The sequence below is a fragment of the Dipodomys spectabilis genome, unplaced genomic scaffold (assembly GCF_019054845.1).
Source record: "Dipodomys spectabilis isolate Male_0828 unplaced genomic scaffold, ASM1905484v1 ptg000076l, whole genome shotgun sequence".
NCBI lineage: Eukaryota > Metazoa > Chordata > Mammalia > Rodentia > Heteromyidae > Dipodomys > Dipodomys spectabilis.
The window spans coordinates 8,429,672-8,453,465 of record NW_024870753.1 but is presented as its reverse complement, the minus strand read 5'-3'; the positions used below and the strand labels follow the sequence as shown (position 1 = coordinate 8,453,465).

Below are 23,794 nucleotides of genomic sequence, written 5' to 3'. Positions count from 1 at the left end.
TAAAAGTAATCAGCTCAGTTAAGTCACCTCTTCCTTCCCGAGATGTCAGGGAAGGTAACCGCCTTTCTCAGGGGAACTAGAGACCCTTCCTCCGTGGCCGTTATCATCCTGTTCTCTGGACGCCTCGGCCTCGAGCTCACCCTCAAGAGACAGACGGCGCGCCACTCTGCAAGGCCAAGGACCCTAACTGGGAGCCATGGGACCTCTGCCTTCCCTCTCTCCCTCCCACCGCACACCAGGTCTCCTTGGTCTGTTGCCCCAGAACTGCAGGGCTACTCTTCTGCCGCCCAAAGGCCCCCCAACGCCCGAACTTCTCCCCCTGCTCCCCAGCGGAGCACAGCACCCTTCCTGTCTGCCAGCTCCTCCCACTCGGGGTGTGCACAGACCAGACCGCACCACAACCCACACCACACAGGAAGGAGGACACACTGCCTGCCCAGCTCCAAGCCCTAAGTGCGGAGGGACCTCGATGAAAACCAGAAATCCAGCAGGCCAACAGGACAACACAAGGCCATCCTCGAGTTGGCTCGAGACACTAGGCTCTAAGGGTAACATGACCCTCAGGCTAGAAGTCCCGGATCAAGGGCAGGATGGATGGAGTGTGGCTAGATCCTAGAGGCACTCAGGCCCACTTAGGAAGCCACACGGCCCACACGGAGAGCTTCCCCCCCTCAGGAGCCCAGGACCAGATGGAAAGCACCCCACTACCTCTGTGAGTCCCCAGGACCAGACCCATGGACCACAGGGCAGTGGGCCAGAAACATCACACCCAGCCACAGGTCTACACTGCAAGTTAGTTCTCTCCAACACCGGCTCTTTGCTTGTCAACCCAGAGGAAAAAGACTGCCACCCTCTTTTCAAATAAGAGAGAGAAGTGCATAGCTAACCTACATCACTAGGCAATGCCGATACCAAACTCATCTGTACCAATACGGTTCTGGTGATTCCTGAACCTTCTCTGTAACCCGCTGGTAAGCAGCCCTAGCAGCCTGGAAAAAAAACTCCATAGCACCTCAGCCTCCTCTTAAAGCCCCAGAGTCCAGGCCTCTGCTATCAAGTCCCAGAATCTCCCTACCTTCTCCTCCTCCAACTAAAGGTTAAAACCTAGCCAGGCAGGGGGGGCCTCTCAAACCTAGCTCCTTCCAGACATGGTCTGTTCAGATTGAGCAGAACCTGCCCAAAACAGTTCTAAATACTTTGAATGGATCTCCTGCCAAGAGACCACAGGAAACTGAGTAGCCAGCAAAGGGTTCTGGAAGAAGGCCCTGTGGCCCTGGATCATGCAGTCCCATCTGGATAAGCAGAAAGCTTTTACGACTAGGCAGATCATCTACAAAGGGCCCATCCATAGGAGAAGTCAGGGGCCCTGAAAATAAGGAATCAAACTCAAAGAGAAGAGCTCCAAAACAGGCAGGAAAGTCTTGCACGCTGTGGGTTCCTGTTCTCCTCCTCCACCTGCTTGGAGTGGGAGGGGGAAGGGAAGACAGGATCAAAGCTTCCTTCTACTCTTGGGGGGCAGGGGCCATTGCTAAAGAATCAGAGGCCCCAGGCATGGTAAGAAAACACAACAGAGGGGCTGGGAAGGTGGCTCAGTGGTAGAGCGCTTGCCTTGCATGCCTGAGGCCCTGAGTTTGATTCCTCAGCACCACATAAGCAAAAAGAAAAAAGCCAGAAGTGGCGCTGTGGCTCAAGTGGTAGAGCGCTAGCCTTGAGCTGAAGAGCTGAGGGACGGCGCCCAAGCCCAGAGTTCAGGCCCCACGACCAGACCCCAAAAAAAAAAAAGAAAACACAACAGAGGCTGCTGGCTTGAGAGGCTTTTGTGGGAGGCTGTTTACAGACACATGACACACATACGCACACTCGGATAAGGAAATCAAGAGTTCAGCAGGCCCCATGGGAAGGCAAGGATCATGCAGTGATGTGGATCACAATGCACCTGGGAAACATTTCTGCCACCGGTGAGTCAGTGAGTCACTGCCTGGCAGATTTCCCATGGCTGAACCCGCCGTTGTTTGTCTAGAAATCTTGCCTGGCCAGTATTTGGCCTGCCTGAAATCGCCCAGATCCACCCCGAGAACTGCAGCCCCGCCACCAGCCCGCAGCTTCAGTGAAGCACAGTGGCTAACTCCCACTCACGCTGCAAAGTTCACAGAGGGCTCGGTGACCCCTCAGCCCCTCAGCACAGCAACCAGCGATGGCCCCAGACGCGGTGCTGCGAAGCCAGGCCCGACCATGCAGCGCGGGCCCTCCGTCACCTGCCACCTTACCCTCTTGTTGTCTGCAGGGCTGTGGTAGAACTGGGCGATGACAGCTGCCGTGTTATTTCCCTCGCCAAAGTTGAGTTTCTCCGAAATCTTGTTGAAGGACTTCCCGTAGTCGTAAGACACGTACACCTGCAACACACAGAACGGGAGGCATGAGGAGAGAGCTGGGGAGGGACAGGGAGACCCGGTGCTCTGCCTCTATCCTCACCGCATCCTGCCATGGACCCTGAACGCCGCAGCCCTGTGTCCCTGCATTCATGCACTACGGAAACTACCAGATAACTAGGAGAGCTACAGCCACCTCTGCCTGGAAGACACCAGCCTCTTTACTGAGAGAAAGCGCCAGCTGTGTGCCAGCACTGTCTAGTGTTTAACAAAGTACATCCAGAGATGCAGAGAAAACATGCTCCCTTCTGAAGGGAAAACTTGTTTTACCATCTACACCAATGTCTCTGAAAGGTAATCTAATTTTTCCTGCCTCGGCCATTGGCAAGCTTGTCTCTCAGAGCATTCCAGACACAGGACAGAAAACTCTCAACTCCAGAGAGACGAAAAAAGGAAGAGCTGGAGTGGCTCATTGTGCAAGCATGGGCCCGTTGGCAGGTGGGAGGCGTGGCTCGGGGGTACAGCACTTGCCTAGAATAAGTGAGAACCTGGTTCAACTCCCAGAATCCCTCTCTTGCATTAGTGTTTTCTTCTGTGGCCCACAGCAGCAGCAGGATCAATGCCTGGGCCAACAGATGTCCCTTCTCCATGGCGCCCTGATCTCTGGCGAGAACAGTGACCCCAGGATGAGATGTTAAGAATGAGTGTTGCTCACTGCGGGCTTCCTGCGTGCAGAGACAATACCAACCCGAACGACCCTGCACAGCAGATGCCGTTCTTAAAATCATTTCACAGAAGCTAACAGGGGCTTTTGCCACAGCCACAACACAGAAGCAGCAGGTGCATTCCTGATCCAGGCTTCCCACCCTGGAGCCAGCAGTCACCAAAGCCATCCTCACACCAGTCCAGGAGGCAGGGTGGAAGTTGCGGAGACTGTGGACCCTAGACTTCAGCACCCGTGAGGTGTGAAGCATAAAGAACAGAATCAAGGGGCTTGAACAAACCTGGGAGATAAACGCAACAATGACGGCAAGTTATTGCTCAAGTGGTTTATGGGCAAGAGAGTTGAGGGAAGAGTTCAAGAAAAATGGCTGGCGACTCCTTGGAAGAATGAGAACACTCAGAATAATCCCACAGGGCATTTGCCATCTGTGCACGTGTGACCCAACTGCAAACAGGCGTTGAGGGTCAACCAAGAGCCAGGACCTCTGCTGGACCCCACACATAAAACAGAAAGACTAATAAAAGTCACATGGTCATTAGAGGAGATGGGCGTGCAAACAGGCAAATATTTGTTAACACCGCCCTGTGCAAGCAGGCTGCACACAGAAGCCCAGGAAGCTGCAGATCACTCACACTGAATCCAAGTCAAGGTTAGAGGAAGCAAAGGCAGAGATACTCTCCTTCGCTAGGTCAGGGAGGAGTCAGGGAGGAACAGAGAGGCCCCTAGCCACCAGCTGCTCAGAAAGAGGCTGTCACGAGGTGGCCTGGCAGGTCCGTGGGTTGGGAGCGCCCAGGGCATCTGCGTGTACACCCAACAGGGCACAGTGACCCTTCTCACATCCATTCTGCCCGCCAAAAACTGACACTGAGGCCCCTCCCAGACCCTTGAACCTCTATCTTCATAATCCACTAGGATTTCTTTCTTTCCCCTTTTTTATTTTGTGTCTCTATTGGGGCTTGAACTCGGGGCCAGGGAGTCGGGCCTTTAGCTTTTCTCTCAAGGCTGGCGCTCTACCACTTAAACCACACCTCTGACTTTTCCGTGGTTAACTAGAAATAATAAGGGTCTCCCAGGATTTCCTGCCCAGGCTGGCTTTGAACTGTGATCCTCAGACCTCAGTCTCCCGCAAGGGTCTGGCTAAAATCCCTTCTTCTGTCTGACTGACAGAGTAGACGGAGTTCACGGAACACAGACGTGGGGCCCGGGCACCGCGAGCCACTTGTCACCACCCTGAACTGCACACAGGTTTCTGCAGGTGCTGAACCGGCCTCAGGAAAGCTGATAGCTTTCCGGGTCTCTGTGCGGTAGCCCCAGGTGATTTCACTTGCGGATCCCACCTCCGGGTGGACTGGGGCAGGCACCTGCTTCTACATACACTCTGCTTCTGCCCAGACATGGTTGTCTATGCCAATCAGACCGCTGTGACCTCAATGCCACATTCTCCTCGAAGGAACAAAAGAGGAAGGAACATGAGAGGGAAGAGCCAAATGGCCCCAAGTGGCCAGCTAGATCATTCTCTCACCTACAAGGATAAGCCTTGTAGGTAAGCCTTGTAGTTTAAAATTATTTTCCATGGAGTTCAAAGCTATATAATAATGACCATGGGAAGAGGATGAAGGAGGACTAAAATGTACAGAAAACATCTTCACATCCACCCTGTGCCAAGTCCTGGATAGCGCCGCTTCTCAAATTAAAAAAAAAGAATTGTGCTTGTACTGGGGCTTGAACGCAGAGCCCTGCACTCTTACTTGGCTTTCTCAATCAAATCTAGCACTCCACCACTTGAGCCACCACATCTCCTCTACTTTTAGCTTTCGCTGGTAAATTTCTTGGCCCAAGGTCAGAATGCTAATAAATGGCAAAGCCAGGATTCCAACCTAGGCATTCTGATTTCAGAGCCTGCCAGGCCCAGCCAGCCACCAGCCACACACAAGCTACATAGCTCTGCCTTAGGGCCCTGCAGTCAGTCAGTCCTTGCCCGGTATATGCCCTGCATATCCATGGGCACATACTGAATATTCATGATGCTGACCAGGCTCCACCAATCACATAGGTCTTCATCTGCATAAGTTCTTCCCTACAGACCTCCGCTGGGGGTCTTAGGAACCAGCTTCCCAGCCTCTTCAAAGCACACTTGGTGCCGTTCTGTTTCAGAGCCACCAACCCCCGCTGCTGAGTCATAGTTTATTTTTACATTAACTTTTCATATCAGAACATCTCGGTTTCAGCTGCCAATTCTTTAATGGAGTTTGTATACAGATGGAGAAAACTTCTGCCATTCCTATTTATTAACTCCAGGCATTTAATCGTATCTCATACTTCATTCTGGAAGAGTTCATCATTTCAAATGTTCAATAGGACTCACTCCCGGTAAGATAGACTCAACTATTCAGACAGAGCAAGAACTGGACTGGCTAGACCTATGACAGAACAGGCTGGCCTTCCTGATTCACTCAGAGCTGCAGGAGGTCCAGGATATGAGCTGTGGGTGTTGAGGCTCTGACTAGAGGGTCAGATGACATTTCTCCCACGGAGAACCCAATATTGGGCTTCATTCCCCACCCCCACCTCCAACATCTCCAGTGAAACCTAGGAATCCCTTCTGCCACGAAGACCCTATTTATCCAAACTATCAAACAGTGCTGAAGTTCTACCTAGCTTGCAAAATATGCCTTTTGAACCCAGGCGTTGGTGGCTCACGCCTGTAATCCTAGCTACTCAGCAGGCTGAGATCTGAAGATCACAGTTTGAAGCCAGCCTGAACAGGAGAATTCATGAGACTCTTATCTCCAATTAACCAGCAAAAAGGCAGAGCTGTGGCTCAAGTGGTAGAGCATCAGCATTGAACAAAAAAGGGACAGCACCTACTCCCTGAGTTTGAGGCCAGTACCGGCACAAAAATAAGAAATGAGAGAATCCAGATCAACAGCCCACCCAGTCGTGACAGTTAGAGGACACTAACACTTGGAAACAGACAACCGGGCCCTCTGTGGAGCAACCCTGCAACCTCTGCTTGGAGCCTGGGCTACCTGGCCTGGGGTCAGAAAAGGAAGGCTACATCCGTCATTTCCCACACCCCATCTGGTGCCGAGTTAATGCTGCCCATCCCCTCAGTGCCCGCTGACCATCCCAGACAAGCACAGAGGCCAGCTGCCAGCCCCAAGGGGTACCAGAGCAGCACAAGTACTTACAGAGCAGCACAAGTACTTACAGAGCAGCACAAGTACTTACAGAGCAGCACAAGTACTTACGTCACTGCTCTTGGGCCTCGCCAAGGCCAGGCTGTCTCGGGCCAGTGCCACAATCACGTTGCTTTTCTCTCCAGCCCAGTGCACCACCATCTGATTGTGGGAGTCATTCAGACTGACCTGGAAGAGACCAACAGAGAATCAGGACCATGGCGAACGACAGCCACGCACGTCGGATGCTGCATGGACGCAGGACGCAGTGCACTCAGACTGCATGGCCTACATCCCCACCAGAGAGGGTGTGTATGGGTACAGGGGAGCAGCTGGACATAAGAAATAACTTCTAATGTTCTACAGCGTGACGGAATAACATGGTTGATACAATTAATTGTCTATTTCAAAATAGAAAAGACCACGGGGTGCAGCGGCCCATGCCTGTAATTCCAGCTATTCCAGAGGCTGAGATCAGGCGATCAAGGTTCATGGTCAATGTAGCAAAAAAGTTAGTGACATATAACCCCCAATTCAACCAACAATCAGAGTATGGAAGCATGCTCTACAGTCTCAGCTACTAAGGGCTATATGTAGGAGAATCCAGGTCAGAGTCTAGCCCTGGGCAAAAATACAAGACCCAATCAGAGAAGGGGGGGAGAAAGAAGGAAGGAAGGAAGGAAGGAAGGAAGGAAGGAAGGAAGGAAGGAAGGAAGGAAGGAAGGAAGGAAGGAAAGAAGGAAGGAAGGAAGGAAGGGAGGGAAGGAGGGAGGGAGGGAGGGAAGGAGGGAGGGAAGGAAGGAAAAGAAGGCAGGAAGGAAGGGAGGGAGGGAGGGAAGGAGGGAGGGAAGAAAGAGGTAAGGGCTTGGCTCAAGTGGTAGAGCACCTGCCTAGTAGGATTAATTTAAGTCCCAGTACCTCAAAAATTAATTAATTAATTAAAACAAAGACTCCGAATAGTTCCAACATAGAAAATAATACACATTAAAAGTAATGTGCCAATTACCTGGATATGCCAAGTGTATTTCATTACACAGGTTCTAAAATATCACGCCATTCCCCAGGAATATGGACAATTAGTTGTTCATTAAAATTAAACACATGCATGGGGTTCTGAACTTCTGTGCAAAGCAGTGTTTTCTCTGGCCAAGAGGCACCATGATTCAATTTCAGCCCTGGGTGGGGGGAGGCCCAGCATGGTTTCCTTAGCAGTTTTTTTTAGATTTATAACTTAAGTGTCCCAAGTAAGGAAATACCTCTCGATCTCAGCCGAAATGGCCTTTGAATTGCTGCTAGCAACAACTCCCAGACACCGAATTTCATACGCCAGGAAAATAAAAAGGGAGTGAGGACTGGGTGACAACTTCTACTTCACCATTAACTAAAACGGCCGTGGTGTGAGAGCAGCGTGACCAGCCATGGCTTCCTCTTTTGTTGTCTGAGGTCATGGCACACTCTCGCCGGCCCGCGAGGCATCGAGGTTCCAGGCAATGGGCTCTGGGAAGATGTTCCAGGCCTGCAGAAGAGCCGAGCCAAGGCACAGTCCCATCTCATCCCCCCCCCCCCGCCTCTCCCCTCCCCCCTACGGGTTCTGGCAGGCCGGAGGCCGGGGAGCATTTTCTGAGCACCTACAGTCCCAACTTCTCAGTTCCAGTTTAAGTGTACTCCTGGGTTTTCGGCGTCCGTCCATGAACACCGAGGAGAGACATCACCTCAGAATAAGGAACAGTCCTTTCAGATCCTTCTTGCTTTACAGAACACTGGTCGCATGGCTCTGGCTGAGCTTCTTCACCATTTGGGAGGGAGCATGTGCTCTCTCCGGTGCACCAGCCACCCCGGCTGTCCCAGACATCCAGAGCAGCCATGGCTGAGCCGTGGCAGGGTCCCAGCTCGACCCCTGCCCCAGGCGGCCACTCTAGGATTCATCATGAGATCAAATCAGGAGCGGTCTCTCTTCCCAGCTCTGCAGCAGGAAGCCCTCCCTCCACACAGCGCTGTTTCTTCCCCCTTTCCCATCCTCCATGACCACCCCCTCCCCTCTCCCTCCACACACGACGGGAGGGGGGGGAGAGGGAGGGGGAGAGGGAGGGGAGAGGGAGGGGGAGAGGGAGGGGGAGAGGGAGAGGGAAACACTCAGATGGGACCAGGGTGAAACCAAACACCTGGGCCACAAACTTGGCAGCGCTCGACCAGGGAGCTAATCTGTAACGACTCTGCTTTGGGTTTTAAGCACCTGCATCTAATTTGATCCAGGATCTGAACTTATCTCAACAAACATTTCAAATGAGACCGCTTTTGAGAAAAAGGCCTTTGATTTTTTTTTCTTAAAGGAAAACATGTCATTCCAAAACCACTTCGAATTACTGATAGATGAAGTCTCAAGAGTCAACGTCGAGGAAGTACAAATAAAAATCAGAAATGGATTATTTAACCCTAAGTGAAGCCTTCCTCTGACCTTCCTTTACCATTCTCTTCTTCTAGCCCAGGCTTCTAGGAAGAATCTAGAAGGATGTACAGATCAGAAGCCCGCAGGTACAGGCACTTAGGGATCTGAGCTCAAGCCTGCCGTCCTTCAGGGCCACCCTCACCTTGAGAACCGAGGAGGAAGCCACAGAACTATGCAGATCAGGCCAGTAACACAGCAGACCAGGCTCCTGTCAGGGCCACTCAAGTTCCCAGGGGTCTGGGGTGAAAAGCCCCTCCAGAGTTCACTGAGCAATCCTCACAGACACTGGGAAAGCGCTCCTGGGAGACAACCCTGCAACAACCCTTTGAATGGGCTACAGAGCGCTCAGGGATGGGAGGAGGAAAGAAGGATGGAAAGGAGGAAGAAGATGCTTCCAGGCAGAGGACAGGAGGTTCAGGAGACCCTGCCAAGCGAGCCTAAGGAGGAGGAATCAGTTGAACACCAATGACAGCATCACAATGCCGTCAGATGTTCCTGTGAGGAAGGCTTCCAGGAGGCAAGCTGGGCAACACATCTATTTAGAAAGAGAGAGAAAGCAAGCAAGCAAGCTTCATCTGCCCAGCACTTGCAGCTTACTCCTGTACCCTAACAACGCAAGAGGCTAAGGCCTGATCATCACAGTTCACAGCCAGCCTGGACAGGAGAGTCGATGAGACTCTTACCTCCAATTAGCCACCCAAAAGCTGGAAGTACAACTGTGGCCCAAGTGGCAGAGCTCTAGCATTGAGCAGAAAGAGCTTGAGGACAGCGCCCAGGCCCTGAGTTCAAGCCCTAGTCCCAGCATTAAAAATAATATTGAATAATAAAAACCTTTTCTGTTAGATGACCCTTCTGTCCCTAAGAGCGGCCTGAAAAGGGACAGCCAGGAAAGAAAGGATCAAGATCCCGTAAGCAAGCAGCGGCTCGTCCGGAGCCCACGGAGCACGGGCCATGAAGATAACTCCCTGGTGAGTAGCAGCTCACCCATCCCCAACGCAGTGCGTCCGGTGCCCGGCTCTGCCTGGGTCAGTCCCTCAAACTGACACCCTCAGAGGGTAGGGGCTGCCAGAGGAGAGAACCAGCCAGAAGACATGTGGTCTGTTCAGTGTGTCACCCTCTCCCTCTCCATCCCTACCCCTCAGGATGAAGCCCCAAGACCCCAGGCTGGCTTCTCCCGCCAGTTCCCCGTAGAAGGGGCCGAGAGATGTAGACAAAGCAGCCCGGGCAATCACCAGCCCAGAGGTCCCCAGCGGAGGCGGGCGGGGAGGCCAGCCTGGAGCTCCACCTCTTGAGTGCACACCCCCGGCCCAGCTTTTGACTGGTTAATTGGAGATGAAGTCTCCAGGAATTCTCTGCCCAGGCTGACTTCAAACTCCAGTGTTCTAGGACTTCAGGTGTGACCCACCAACGTTCACCTTCGACTCTGCTTTCTGCTCCTTCTTTTTGTAGATGGAGTGTAGTGAACTTATCTGCCTACAATATCTTTGAACTAGGATGGTAGGCATGAACTACTGGTGCCCAGCATACTGGAGAATCTGTGTGTGTGTGTGTGTGTGTGTGTGTGTGTGTGTGTATGCTGGGTGTCACACCAGCCTCTTCCAGCAGAGCCCACACCCACACAGTGGCTCAGATGACACACTGGCCGGGAGGGAGGGCTGGGGAGTGGGAGTGTGACTTCTGGAGTTGGAGTCAGTTATAACCACAACCCCGGGGCACAAACAACCTGCCCTCTCCACCCCTGGCTCGCAGGGCAGACGGGAGGCTGGTGAATGGGATGCAGTGGACTGGAACTATGAAGGCAGCGGGGTGGAGCTGAGGGTCTTCCCGTAGAAGTCCAAGGGAGAAGCTGGCCTACCAGGACATCTCTGAACAAAGCCCGTCTCTGCAAGGACAGGTGGCGTCTGGGAAGTGCACGGGGCCTCTGCCGGCTAGAAAGCCCCACAAATCACTATTCCCTGCCTTCAGATGGAACCTGGGGCTAAGCGGTCAGAAGGTCACTCCTGAGGGGGCTGTGGAGAGATCGTCAGGGGTCTTGGGGTGGTTCTGGGGACTCCACCATACTCATCGGTGCTTTCATGGGCACAAAGCCCCAAACAATATTGACGTGGGGGAAAATAAGCCCCTAAGGTCACTGGTCTCAGGAGTCCATTCCTACAAACTGTCCAGGAGACTTACAGAAAGCAGAAGAGCAGTTGCGGGAGGGATGCGGGGAAGAGGAGAGGAGGGAGAATGGTAAGGGGTTTTCTTTTGCCGTGACAGAAATGTTCTGGAAGTCGACGGAGCAGGTGATGGCACAGCATGGGAAATGCCAGGAACTGTTCTCTTCCCCACAGCTAAGTGACAGGAAGTCGCCCCTAAAGGATCCACAGGGCCACGCGGGGGTCTACGCATTTCAAGTGTGGATCCCACTCCGAGGACGCTCCTCTCAGTTCTCGTCTCCAGCCCTCACGCTACCAAAATAAGGCAGTTCGAGTGAGTCATAGAGGGGGCAGGCTGGGGACTGGGTCTCTGGCCAAAGCAATCCTTCAAAGCACTGTCAGCAGCAGCCTGGCCAGCCCCCCCCCCCCCCCCAGCCCCGGCCACAGCCTCAGCCACAAGCCCGGGCTCCACTCAGAACAATTGTCACCTCCCACACCTCGGCCTGGCTCCTGGTCTTTACCCAACATCACCCCCATCTCCCCCCCCCACATGCACCTGTCCCGCTCCCCCCCCCCACGCCACCAGAGGTGGGGTGATTTGCCTGTATTATTTAGAGGAGGAGGAGGGAGGGCGAGCCTAACTGCTACCCGAACCTCGGGTGGAAAGCGGCTGTTATAAATAGCACGGGGGAAGTGCGCAGGGCGCTGTGCGCAGGTGGTGATTACTCACGCACTCATGCGTGCAGGAGGGAGGCACGCAGGTCCTGGAGAGGTTCTTTAACGCATGTCTTACCGGCAGGGCACCCCTGAGGGGAGGGAGGCAGGTCTAACCAGGAGAACTTTCCGGTAAAGCCACCGGTCTGCATGGTCCCTGAGGTACATATTCCCAAGGGGGGGGGGGGCTGCGCCGGGTCACCAATGACTTCTTGTCTTGCTCAGACCCAAATTCAAGATGGCCCTGACACCTGTTGTCATCACCCCTCCTACTCAGCTTCTTTCCAGAACAGTCTGTGAGGCAGGCATTGCACACAAGACAGTCTGCCACACACACACACACACACACACACACACCGCCCAGGGAAACACAAATAAATATCCTGTCCTTCCCTGTACATCACCCCCACCCGCCACACCCCGACACGGGGGCCTTCCCGAGGCCCCGACCCACGGCCTTTCTCCCACCGTGAGGTGGACGGGCGGGAAGGCGCAGGATCGCCCGGTGAGCCTCCAGACACGCGCTCTCGCTGTCTGTGGGCAGCTCGCTGCCCCCGCGGCCGTCCACCTCCGCTTCAGAGGGCCCGGAGGACGGCCCCGCCACCTGGCCACCCACTCCACTGTAGCGGCCACCCTTCCCCGCACACGACCTGCCACTTGGCTGGCAAATTCACTCATTGTACAGAGCGGGGGACAAAGGAAGAGCGGATGCCCCTGAACTAAGAGTTGACATCTCATTCCTATCTTCTTCACTACTGCCATGAGTTCACCACAGACATGTGTGTGTGTGTGTGTGTGTGTGTGTGTGTGTGTGTGTGTGTTTGCTCAGCCAGGACCTACCTATGCAGCCAGGCTGGTCTCACACTAGTGTGTGTGTGTGTGTGTGTGTGTGTGTGTGTGTGTGTGTGTGTGTGTGTTTAATGTCTTTTCCTTCCTCTGTACCAAAGCACAGCACAGCGTCACTGACTGCTGTGTCGGCTCAGAGAGACCCATCACAGCCGTGGGGGCCTTGGCGTGTGGACCGTGAGCACCCCTGCGCGCCGCTGCCACGCCCCCGCCGTGACCACGCCGCCTGAGGAAACGGTGTGCTGCTTCCCGAAGGCTCCCAAGGACAAGCCTGTCGCGAGCAAGGCTATGTCTGAAAAGATGACTGAGCCAGAAAGAACCCGAGAGGGAACCTCACCCAACCACTCAAGATTCCAGGAGGCGGCTCCCATTCTGCCCTAACACGCAGGCCCGCTACCTACCTAAGCCCGGCGAATGCCCTACAAATACAACGCCACTCCTGGTTCTTGCTCTGTGTGTGTGTGTGTGTGTGTGTGTGTGTGTGTGTGTGTGTGTTTGCTCAGCCAGGACCTACCTATGCAGCCAGGCTGGTCTCACACTAGTGATCCTCCTGCCTCTGCCTCCCCCAGGGTGACTTCCTGTGAGATCAGAGAAGGTTCTAGACCACTCGCTTTCCACACTCGCTTTCCTCTTTGGCTCTGCAGCTTTGCCATAAAAAGCTCTTCACGTTGTTCACTCAATAAATATTTATTGAGCATTTACTATAACCCAGATGCTACTCTAGGTGTTGGGAAAGCAGCAGACTTGGAGAGCCAGCCTCCCGTCTCTCTTACATTAGTGGCCAGAAATCAGCATGCAGTAGCACATTCCAGGACAATCCCAGTTGTTCACACGATGACCTGACTCCACGCGGTGGAGACAAGGTTCTTTGGGGAAAGTCACGGTACCAGTACCGGTACCAGGTGGAAGACAAGGAAGGGATTAAGGAATGGAGAGCTGGAGAGTGTGCAGAGACTAAAGCAAGATTAAAGCGAAGGCCAGGGACAGGAAGCGCCCTGGGAGCTGTTGCTTTTGCAAAGTTTAAAAGCCAGTGTGGCCAGGAAGGGTGGGATTAGAGGGGTCCTCTGGATTGGGGTGCACAGACTCACATACACAGGTCATGAAGAGGAGGACACCAGGACACAGGGGAAACACGTCAGAGGCCCGGTTTGGGTGTTGGACTCTGACTCTGGGATCTTCCTAGCTGTCTAACTTTGGGGGAACAGGGGTGGGGGGGAAGGCGTTCCTCAACTCCGGAGCTGTGAAATAGGCACACAGGAAAAGAGCTGAAGAGAAATTCAGGTCTGCAAGACAATTACAAGCCACGGACAGATAAACCACGAGTGCACGTCATGAATTTCAACACCCATCAACATCTCTTCTTGCCCCAAAGCCAGCCCGGGGAAGGAGGAACATCTGGAGATTCTTCTCTCCAATTAACGCCCCCCCCCCCACACACACACACAGAATCCAGAGTGGAGCTGAGGCTCAGGCGGTAAAGTTTGAGTGGAAAGCTCAGGGACAGCGTGGCACCCCTCACCCCCTTCTCCTCCGGCTAACTCTGTGTTGACAATTCTCACCTTGCGCCCACCTTCCCAGGCACCCCATGCTTCCCTCGGACGCTCAAGGCCTGGCTCCTGCAGCCATCTTCCCGCCACAGCACCGCCACCCCACCCCACCCCACCATCACCACACACCCTGTGTACTGCAAAAACTTTTCATTTTTTTAAACTTCTCGGTGAGAGAATTTCAGGGAATTAACTGTACATCAATGAGGTAAACCTTACATTGAGTCTCAGGTTACTCAATTAATTGGGCACAGATTTAAAACACTCAACTCCTTCCAAACTCCCCCAGGGAACCTAGGGCGATCACCCAGCTCTGATCTGTCCCCATTCCCCCCGCCCCCCACCTGCCCTCCCTTACCACGCCAAAGGCCATTGGCTGAGATCCTTAACCCAGCAGGTCAGGTCACACAGACCCCAGCACCGCCTGTGTGGGGCTTGCAGGGTCCTTGGCTACCTGGGCCCCTTGTCCATACACAGGCCCCTTGTGAGACCCAGAAACCACGTCCGTGAGCCAGGCTCTCGCTGGGGGTCTGCTCACCCAGGCCCTCCCAGCTAAGCCAGATGAGCTCAGACCTTGGACACAGGGGTTCTCCAGAGCCCAATTTCTCATCAAGACTCCATCTCAGCTCACAGCCCACCCAAGTGGGGTAGAGGTCACCCCAGAACCCCTGACACTGTTAAACCCAGGCAGCGGGCTCCTCATTGGCTCTCACCCACTGCCTCTACCTGAGAATTACCCTGGCCAACCTCCTCCCTTCATTCTGCAGTTACTGAGACAAAGGAATCTGCACAGCAGGCTAGACTCCTTCCTAAACAGCTGAAGCCTGACCAATTGCCGCTGCTGCCACCGCCTTCTTCTTCTTCTTCTTCTTCTTCTTCTTCTTCTTCTTCTTCCTCTTCCTCTTCTTCTTCTTCTTTCTTCTCCTCCTCCTCTTCCTCCTCCTCCTCCTTTTTCTTCTTCTCTTCTTCTTCTTCTTCTTCTTCCTCCTCCTCCTCCTCTTCCTCTTCCTCTTCTTCTTCTTCTTTCTTCTCCTCCTCCTCTTCCTCCTCCTCCTCCTTTTTCTTCTTCTCTTCTTCTTCTTCTTCTTCTTCCTCTTCCTCTTCCTCTTCCTCTTCTTCTTCTTCTTCTTCTTCTTCTTCTTCTTCTTCTTCTTCTTCTTCTTCTTCTTCTTCTTCTTCTTCTTCCTCCTCCTCCTCCTCCTCTTCCTCTTCTTCTTCCTTCTCCTCCTCTTCTTCTTCCTCCTCCTCCTCTTTCTTCTTCTCTTCTTCTTCTTCTTCTTCTTCTTCTTCTTCTTCTTCTTCTTCTTCTTCTTCTTCTTCTTCTTCTTCTTCTTCTTCTTCTTCTTCTTCTTTTCCTCCTCCTCCTCCTCCTCCTTCTCTTTCTCCTCCTCCTCCTCTTCCTCCTCCTCCTCTTCTTCTTCTTCTTCTCCTTCTCTTTATTCTCCTTCTCCTCCTTCTCCTCTTTCTCCTCCTCCTCCTCTTCCTCCTCCTCTTCTTCTCCTTCTCCTTCTTCTTCTCCTCTTCCTCCTCCTTCCCCTCCTCTTTACAAAAAGGAGAGGGAGGGGGTAACCATCAGTACTTCAGCCCTCCACAGCAGCACACCCGTTTGATGTATGTACATCTTTTTATTGCCCTTGTCTGCCACTCGGATTTGGGGTATAATCACATCAGCTTGCCTTTCTGAGAATTCGTAGCTGTGTTTTTAATCTAATTCAGGGACTGGAGATAAATCACAGTGAAGGGTCCTGATTTTCCAAGCCAAGAGCCTGCAGCAGCAGCAGCAACGGCGGCGGCGGCGGCATGCTAAGTTAAAGGGCAGCGAGGAGGAGGGGGAGGTTTCCACGCCATGATGAAGACCACACGCTTCTATTGTTTGTCTCTTCGTGCCAGCCTGAAGGGTTGAAAGGATGAAAGACAGGCCCAGCCACATTGAGGTAAGTCAACAAGAGCACAGGAAGTGAAGGGCAGGGGCGGGGAGACGGCCCCACTGTTAAAAGCAGTGTTTACATCTCTCAAAGCTACACAGCGTGCACGCGATCTGCTCAGCGCCCCAGCGTCTCAGCGCTGCCTGGGTACTGGCGGCTGTTTGCACAAGCAAGTCACAAGCAGAGCAGTAGAGGTCTCCAAGACCACTGTGCCCGCCTGCTCGCCATGGTCTCCTGACACACCCCTGCCTAGCAAGGAGCCCCCTGGCCCCCAACTTGACAACCTCCAAGGGTTTGGACAAAGCCCTTACCTGTTGCCTTCACTCTGCACCTCTGCAGTGCACTCAGATGTGGGCCCTGCTCTGACTTTTCTGAGGCAGCATGGTTGCCCGTGGCTGAGTACACGTCTCCTGTGTGGCTGAACAGGAGCCAGGAGTCATGTGTGGCTATGAAACTTCAAATGAATGCAAACTTCAAGTCACAGGAGCCACATTCCACGTGGCCAGTGCCCACATAGGGCTAGTAGACATCTGCACACACAGATAGGCAGACATTGCTGTAGAAGTATTGGTCAAAAAGTGCTTCACTGAAGGCCCATCAAGAGGCCAGGGAAATAGCATCATCCAGTGGTAATATGGGCATGGCTAGAATTAACAATTGCACAGAACTGAGGGTTGTAGAACTGTGTTAGCACATGTGCTTAGCATGCATGCATGAAGCCCTGGATTCAACCCCCAGAACCAAATGATACAGACATAGATGGGCGGGTAGGTAAATAATAGGTAGACCATAGGGTTAATCATAGATAGACAATCAATAATATATATGACGAATCACAGATAAATGGATAACAAATGGTTATTTAACAACTACCCAGCAGGTAATAAGATTTTGTTATTACTTTATTTTTGCTCAAGACTGGGATTGGAACTCTTGATCTGATGCTTTCATTCACTGGCCCACACTCTACCCCCTGAGCCATGCCTCCAACCCCTGCAATTACAGTTTGATTCGCTATTGTGGCTGTGATAGAAGATCCCGTTTTCATGGAGCCCACTCCAGTATGCACAAGGCATTCCTTGTGTCTCCCCATCACACAGGATGAAACCCGAGGCGTGGTCATGACCAGCAGCCCGCCTCACCCAGCCCTGCCTTGCCTCTCCTTTTCTGGGTTTTAGCATCATCAGCCACTTTGATGCTAGAAGGCCGCCCAGGCCACTTCTTCAAAAGGCCCAAGGTTCACAGGTCGATAAACCAATAAATTAGGTCGAAATTAACTGTGGCTCATTTTAAACAGAGGGAAATTGATTTTCACATGTACGTGGCTGGACTGCATATGCCACCCACCAGCAGATCCTAGCGTACCCAGAGACTGCACAGGAAGGCCCCATTCTCATTTACATGTAGCCCAGACCACTTCCAGAGAAATGCTAATCCTCAGGTGTTAAACCAAAGCTCTCCCTTTACCTTCCTCACATTTACTGAAATCGAAATCAACGGAGGGCAAGTCAGTGCCATCCCACAGCTTTAACACATGGCCACACAGTCAACTCTCCATGAGCTGCACCAGAATTATTGTCAAATATTCAGGCTTTCCCTGAACACATTTATGCCAGCCAATTCCAATACCAGAAGCTCAAACTCATTTTAATACTCACTTAAGCAAAATCTAATTAAGAAAGTAAACTGATGCTTTAAAAGAAAAGAAGGGGACTAAAATGCACCACAAAAGCAAATAATAAATTACGTGTCAGATCCATGCTCTCTGGCTGATTAGCACGCCCGCCAGCCCCCACAGTCACAGTAGACAGATGCAGGCCAGCTTCACATAATACTCACCTGGGTTAAACAATGGCACTGCCGAGCTGGCAGTGTTCTCTAAGGAAACAAGAGGAAGATCTGACAAGAAAATATTTTTCCAGCATCCACTCTTGGCTGTGGGATGTTCCCTATCATTTAGGATCGGCCTTGTGGTCCCAGGTCTCAGAGCAATTCATTAAGCACACCACTCACTCCCTTTAACAGGACGCAATGAAAATACTGGCAAAAAGAACACAAGTTAAAACCCAGATCCGTGATCTCTGTATGCTGCTCTTCTCCCAGGGCTGGGCTCTGCCTCTCTGGGGGACAGCCAGACATCATCTCTCCAAGCAAGGAGAAGGAGAAAGCCCCATGGTTCTGCAATCCTGGCTCACGCAACCCTCCGAGGAAAATGAGAAAGGAGTTATCACCTTTCCCCCAGCCTGGAGAAAGAAAAGGTTGCTGTCTTTGTGATACTCTGATGCTTCAAGTAACACCCTGATTCCTTAATTATAATGCCACAAATATAGTTCATAGGTAAAGTTAATCTTGTTATTCATGATACCAGAGGCTACGGGTAACGTTCATAATTTTAGGTACGAGCACATTGTAGATAGATGCAGAGGATATACGAAAACCTGGTAGCAGTGGTTTGGCAGCAGAGAAGAGGCTCAGAATAAACAGGGCATAAAAGGGAAGGAAATTTACACTACTCCACACAAACTGTGTGTGGTAACCCTGTATTTCCTCCCAAAAGCTGAGCAAAGCAAGTGAACGATATTCATCTCTTCCCTTTAATTCTCAATATCTTCTTACGATCCTTACCTTCCATCCCTTCCACCTTCCAGGGCTTTCATTCTCCTTTCCAAAACATGCAACCTAGCAGAACACTGGCAACTCAACACTAGAATCCTAGCTACTGAGGAGGCTGAGATCTGAGGACCACAGTTGGAGGCCAGCCTAGGCAGGGAAATCCAGAAGACTCTTATCTCCAATTAACCACCAAAGAGTTGAAAAAGGAGCTGTGGCTCAAGTGGTAGAACATCAACCATGAGCAAAAAAGCTAAGGGACAGTGCCTAGGCCTTGGGCTCAAAAGCTAAGGGACAGTGCCTAGGCCTTGGGCTCAAGCCCCAGTAGCAACACACACACACACACACACACACACACACACACACACACACACACACACACACCCTTGGGCTCAAGCCCCAGTAGCAACACACACACACACACACACACACACACACACACACGACATGCAATCTACTGAGAACCCATACAGAGGCCAGAGACAGCACAGAACTCAACAGGAAGAGGTGCTGAATACCAGCAAGTAGAGTTTTTTAAGGTCACATCCTCTACTGAGCCAACCCAAGCAGCCAAGCGAATCTTCGTCCATGAAGCCACCTTGAAGCAGCAAACAGTGCCTTCTCAGCTGCCCTGAGAACTGCTCAGGTCAAACCTCCTACCTTCAAAACCAACAGCCGATTCTTCGCCAGGCACGTGTATTGTGCAAACATCTGCTCCAAAGAGATCTAAAGCCAAGAAGTGGCATTCTACCTCCAAAGGAGCTTCTTTGTCCCAGGGGCTTGGGTTGTAAAAGACACTTTATTTTCAGACTCAGAATCAGGACACTGAATCCTCTCTGGCCTCTAAAATACAGGAATTATGAAGAGAGAGATTGTTGAAAGCAAAATAAACCTGTAAATCCTGCTAGGGCTTTGCCCTTCATTCCAAAGGATTTTTTTCCCCTCAAAACAATACCATTAGCGTGCGCGCACACACACACACACACACACACACACACACACACCAATATGATAATTTTCAAAGGGAGGATTCTTTAAAATAGAATCCTAGCCCTTCGTTCAAAATAACTCCCAGATAGCAGAAGAAAATCAGGGCTTCAAGACCTAAGGGCTAAACCATTTGCATTCTCAGGACCACAGAGAGCACCAACTCATTTCCACTATCTGTGCACAGGCTCACCAAGGTCCACCTTAGAAATGAGTCCCTTTTTATAGAACTCAAATGTGTTTCCCTGCCCTGCAGGCCTCTTTTCTTTCAGGTTCCCAAAGAAGCCTGAATGGAGAGTTTCACACAGCCAGCAAGCCAAGGAGGACTCCTTGACTTGGAAGTTATTATAGCATAAGGCAAAGCATGCTGGGACCAGGCTCAGAGAGCTGGGAAGAGTTCCTTGTACATTGGAGAAGAGAAGAAAGGTTTGCCACGTAAAGAAAAGAATCGGGGAAGCCCTTACAGGTGGACGGTAAAACAAGCATCATGAGTCACAGGGACCAGAAACAATCACTATGGCAACAACTATGTACCCCTTTTTCTTGGACGTGGCCTGTGTGTGTGTGTGCGCGCGCATGCGTGCATGTGTGTGTGTGCACGTGCATATGCGCTTGAACTCACAGCCTGGGTGCTGTGAGGTTCACTCAAGATGGGTGCTCTACCACTTGAGCCACAGCTTACTTTCTGGCTTTTTGCTGGTTAATTGGAGATAAGAATCTCATGAACTTTCCTACCATGACTAGCTTCAAACAGTGATGCACAGATCTCTGCCAAGTAGCTAGGGTTACAGGCTTGAGCCACCATGGCTTGACTTCTAAACTTTGAACTTAAGCAGGAAAGATCACATAGCTGAGAGGCTGCCGTTTTTCACTGTTACAAACATGCCTTTAAGTAATATGTCAGAAACCAGTCTCTCCACATCTTAGGGCGTGTGATCAAAATAATCCAGCCTGGGCTACTCCACAGGTTAGCAGGATGGGAAGGACCTACTCCCGTGGGACCCCAGAGCAAGCATTCCCTTGCACCTTTTTTCTCTCCTCCCTGAAGCTAGGCCTCTTCCTCTCGCCTCTCAGGCTGCTTTCTTCAGGCAGCTTCCGCTTCTGTCTTGATTAGTGCAACCAGAACACCTGGAACTCCTTCACCTTGCCCACAGCACTCCACCAGCACTCCCCTGTGGAGCGTGTGGTGCCTGTATGTCCACAGGTTCGCATTCAGTTCTGACGGGTCTGCATCTCCTTCTGCATCCCCTTAAATTCAAAGTCTTCTGAGCTGGTGTTGGGGGTGGAGAAGGGCTCCCTCCTGTAACCCTAGCTACTTAAGAGGCTGAGATCTGAGGATCACAGCCAGAGAAGTCCATGAGACCCCGTCTCCAATTAATCAGCTTAAACCAAAAGTGGAGCTGTGGCTCGAGTGATACAGTACTGGCCTTGTGAGAAAAAAAAAAAAAAAAAAGCTCAGGGATCATGCCCAAGTACTGAGTTCAAGCCCCAGAACTGCACATGAACACCCACACAGGAGTTAATGCCAGATTTCATTACGCTTGAGGTACAGACAACAAGTGCATGGGAAGGAAACTCTGCCGTTTGGTAGGAATCCTCATTATGAGTTTGGCCGCTCAGTCTGCATCCCCCAAGCAAACCAAACTCAGTCTGGCTGGCCTAGAAACATGAGAGCCCCAGGCTTTGGAGTCACTCCCAAGGAGAACAGAGTTCACCTCCACTTGCTCCAAATCCCAGGGAGATTTTTTTTTTCTTCACACACCAGTCTCAATGAAGAAATGGCACCTGCGTGCTTATTACTGAGACCAGAAAAGCATCTCCCTCAACCAAAACTAGTGCTTCAGGGGGCCTGAGCTCTGAGAAAGGCTGCTCCTTTCATGAATTCCCCCCACCCACCCCCCGGCCCCTACTAGCACAGGGGAGCTAGGCTGGCTTGGCTGGGGGGGGGGGGGGGAAGTCAGGGAACAAGGGCCAGTTTATTTCCCCCACCTGCCAGCCCGAACAGGCTGTCCCCAGCCTGGTCTCCCAAGGGAGCACAAGTACCTGCTGACTTCTTTAAACACACAAAACTAGTTTCAGGAGGGAGTAAGAAGGACAAGAAGGGACAGAGCACCCTAACTTAGCCTCCCTCTCCCTACCCCAGCAGTCACAGACCCCTGCCCTAGGGGCTGAGGGTAGGTGGAGGTTCAATGCTCCCCACCACACATACACTTTAGAGTCCCATGTATAATGTTTTAGAAAGAAGCTATTTCAGAAGCACCTAGAAGGACAGGTGACTCCAATTTCAGTGAGGCAGAGCAGACCGCCACCCAAAGAGCCAGCAGCCCTCCCCTGTGACTTCCGGTCAGTCACGTCACCAGAAAGACAACAGAGTGGCACCGTTTGCAAGGCTCATCCTCGCTCCAGTAATATATAGGAATATCCACGTACATCCCTATGTAGCACTGGATAAAAGAAGTCACCAAAGAAAAATGAGGAGAACGGCAGAACTGGGGCGGATGCTCTCATTTCCACCTGACGGGGGGCAGTGCGGAAGGCATCTGCCACTCCTGGCAGCACCTTCTCCCGAGCTGACCTTCTGCGCCCGCCGCTGTCCATCTCAACCACGGGCCTCTGAGACAATCCCATTCATTTTCCCGTCTCTGATAGCAACTACCTTGCACACTGGGCTCGCCGTTCCTAGCAGCAACTCCAGCCATCAATGGGAAGAAATGCGTTATTACTTACGATCCGATAAACCCACTGCCTGGATAGAAATAAATCACCCTCTGGATTAAATGCCCACCGAGCGCCTTGCAGCCTCCCTAAGGCTTCTGTGCCCAGAGGGGTCTTTCTGACCAAAATAAACTCATTTACTTGGGGGGGGGTGTGTGGAACCTCACACACCCACAAAGAGGAAAAATCAACCCTACATGCCAGGCAAGGTCAGCGGCCAGCCCCCCGGTTTCCCATCTTTATTGGGGCTCAGCGCAGTGCGCCTGGCCCCCTCCTCCCGTGCGGGGCTCAAGGGCATGGCCCTGGATTGCGGGGTGCTTGCCTGCACCGCCAACTGGCCGTGCCCTAACCGACGAAAGGCGAGGCCTCACCCCCTGCTCTACCTGCCCCAGGAGGCCACACCTGTCCCGGGTGAGCACTGCACCCCGCCAGGGGAGAAGGAGGGAGAGAGGCAGCGCCAGCCCGGAGGTCCCGGGGCGCCCGCACCCCAGAGGCGACCGCAGAGGACGGAGGGCGGGGAGGCAGGGGCTGTGTCGATGAAGGGGTGTGGGGTGCAGGGGGTGCAGGGGTGAAGGTGCAGAGGGTGAGGAGTTGCGGGGTGCAGGGATGATGGGGTGAGGGGTGGCGGAGTAAAACGGGATGGGGTGCAGGGGGCGAGGTGCGGCATGGTGGGGTGCAAGGGACGGAGAGGTGCGGGGTGCAGGGACGAGGGGTGCCGGGGATGCGGGCGAGGGGGTAGCAGGGTGAGGGGTGCAGGTGCGGGGCGCGGAGGCTGGACGCCGGCGCGGCGGGGCTGCTCACCTGGCCGTACACCTGGATGGGCTGGGGCCGCAGGGCCGCGCTCCGCCGCGCCCGGGGCGGCTGCGGGCCCGCGGGGTTCGCCCCCCGGACTCCCCCGGGCGCCCCCAGCCGCGGCTCGCGCGGGTCGCCCCGCGCCACGAGGAAGCCGCGGTCCGGAGGGAAGGGCGCGGGGCCGCCGGGCCAGCCGTGCGCCTGGCCCCGGCCCAGGGCCGCGGGCAGGAGCAGCGCGACCAGGGCGAGCAGCGCCCGGAGCGCCCGGAGCCGCGGCTCCCCGCTGCTGCTCCGCGTCGCCATGTTCGGCCGCGCGGCTGCAGGTGGTGGCGCCGCCGCCAGGAGAGAATGCGCAGCGCGCCGCGGAGCGCGCCGGGCGGCCGGGGGCCGGGCGGGGGCCGGGCGGGGCCGGGCCGAGGGGATCCGCACGCGCGCCACGCCGGGGCTCCGCGCCTCCCGCCGCGCCCGCCGCCGGGGCCGCCGCGCCCCGCTCCGCGCCGCCGTCACGTGCGCGCGGGCCGCGTCCCTTCGCGCACTTTCTCCGCTCGCCGCCCCGCCTCGCCCCGCCCCGCCCCGCCACCCGGGACCGGACGAGAAGTCGAGGCAGCCGCGCGCTCCGGAGCGCGCCGGCCGCTGCGGCGAGCGGGGGCTGCGCGGGGCCGGCGGGAGTTAGCGTCCTCCTCGGGGAGCCCCGGGCCCGCGGTCTCCCCCGGACCCCGCCGTCTCCCCGACGCAGACCCCGTCCAGACCCCATCCAGACCCCGTCCAGATGTGAGGCCCACCCCCACCCCCCCCCCCCCGT

General features: G+C 53.6%; 1 protein-coding gene across 2 annotated transcripts in view; it reads right to left on the bottom strand.

Moving 5' to 3' along the window:
* Nucleotides 1-23,353, bottom strand: part of Sorl1 (sortilin related receptor 1) — a 114,858-nt gene extending 91,505 nt beyond the window's left edge. The window contains exons 1-3 of one of the 2 annotated variants that reach the window (XM_042682700.1): nucleotides 23,002-23,353; nucleotides 6,345-6,461; nucleotides 2,268-2,393 (exon numbers count right to left, since the gene is read on the bottom strand). In XM_042682700.1, the coding sequence (XP_042538634.1) occupies nucleotides 2,268-2,393; nucleotides 6,345-6,461; nucleotides 23,002-23,295 (537 nt within the window). In that variant the 5' untranslated portion in view covers nucleotides 23,296-23,353. The remainder of the gene's footprint in view (nucleotides 1-2,267; nucleotides 2,394-6,344; nucleotides 6,462-23,001) is intronic. The other variant, XM_042682701.1, reaches the window with a different exon arrangement.
* Nucleotides 23,354-23,794: the final 441 nt, after the last annotated feature.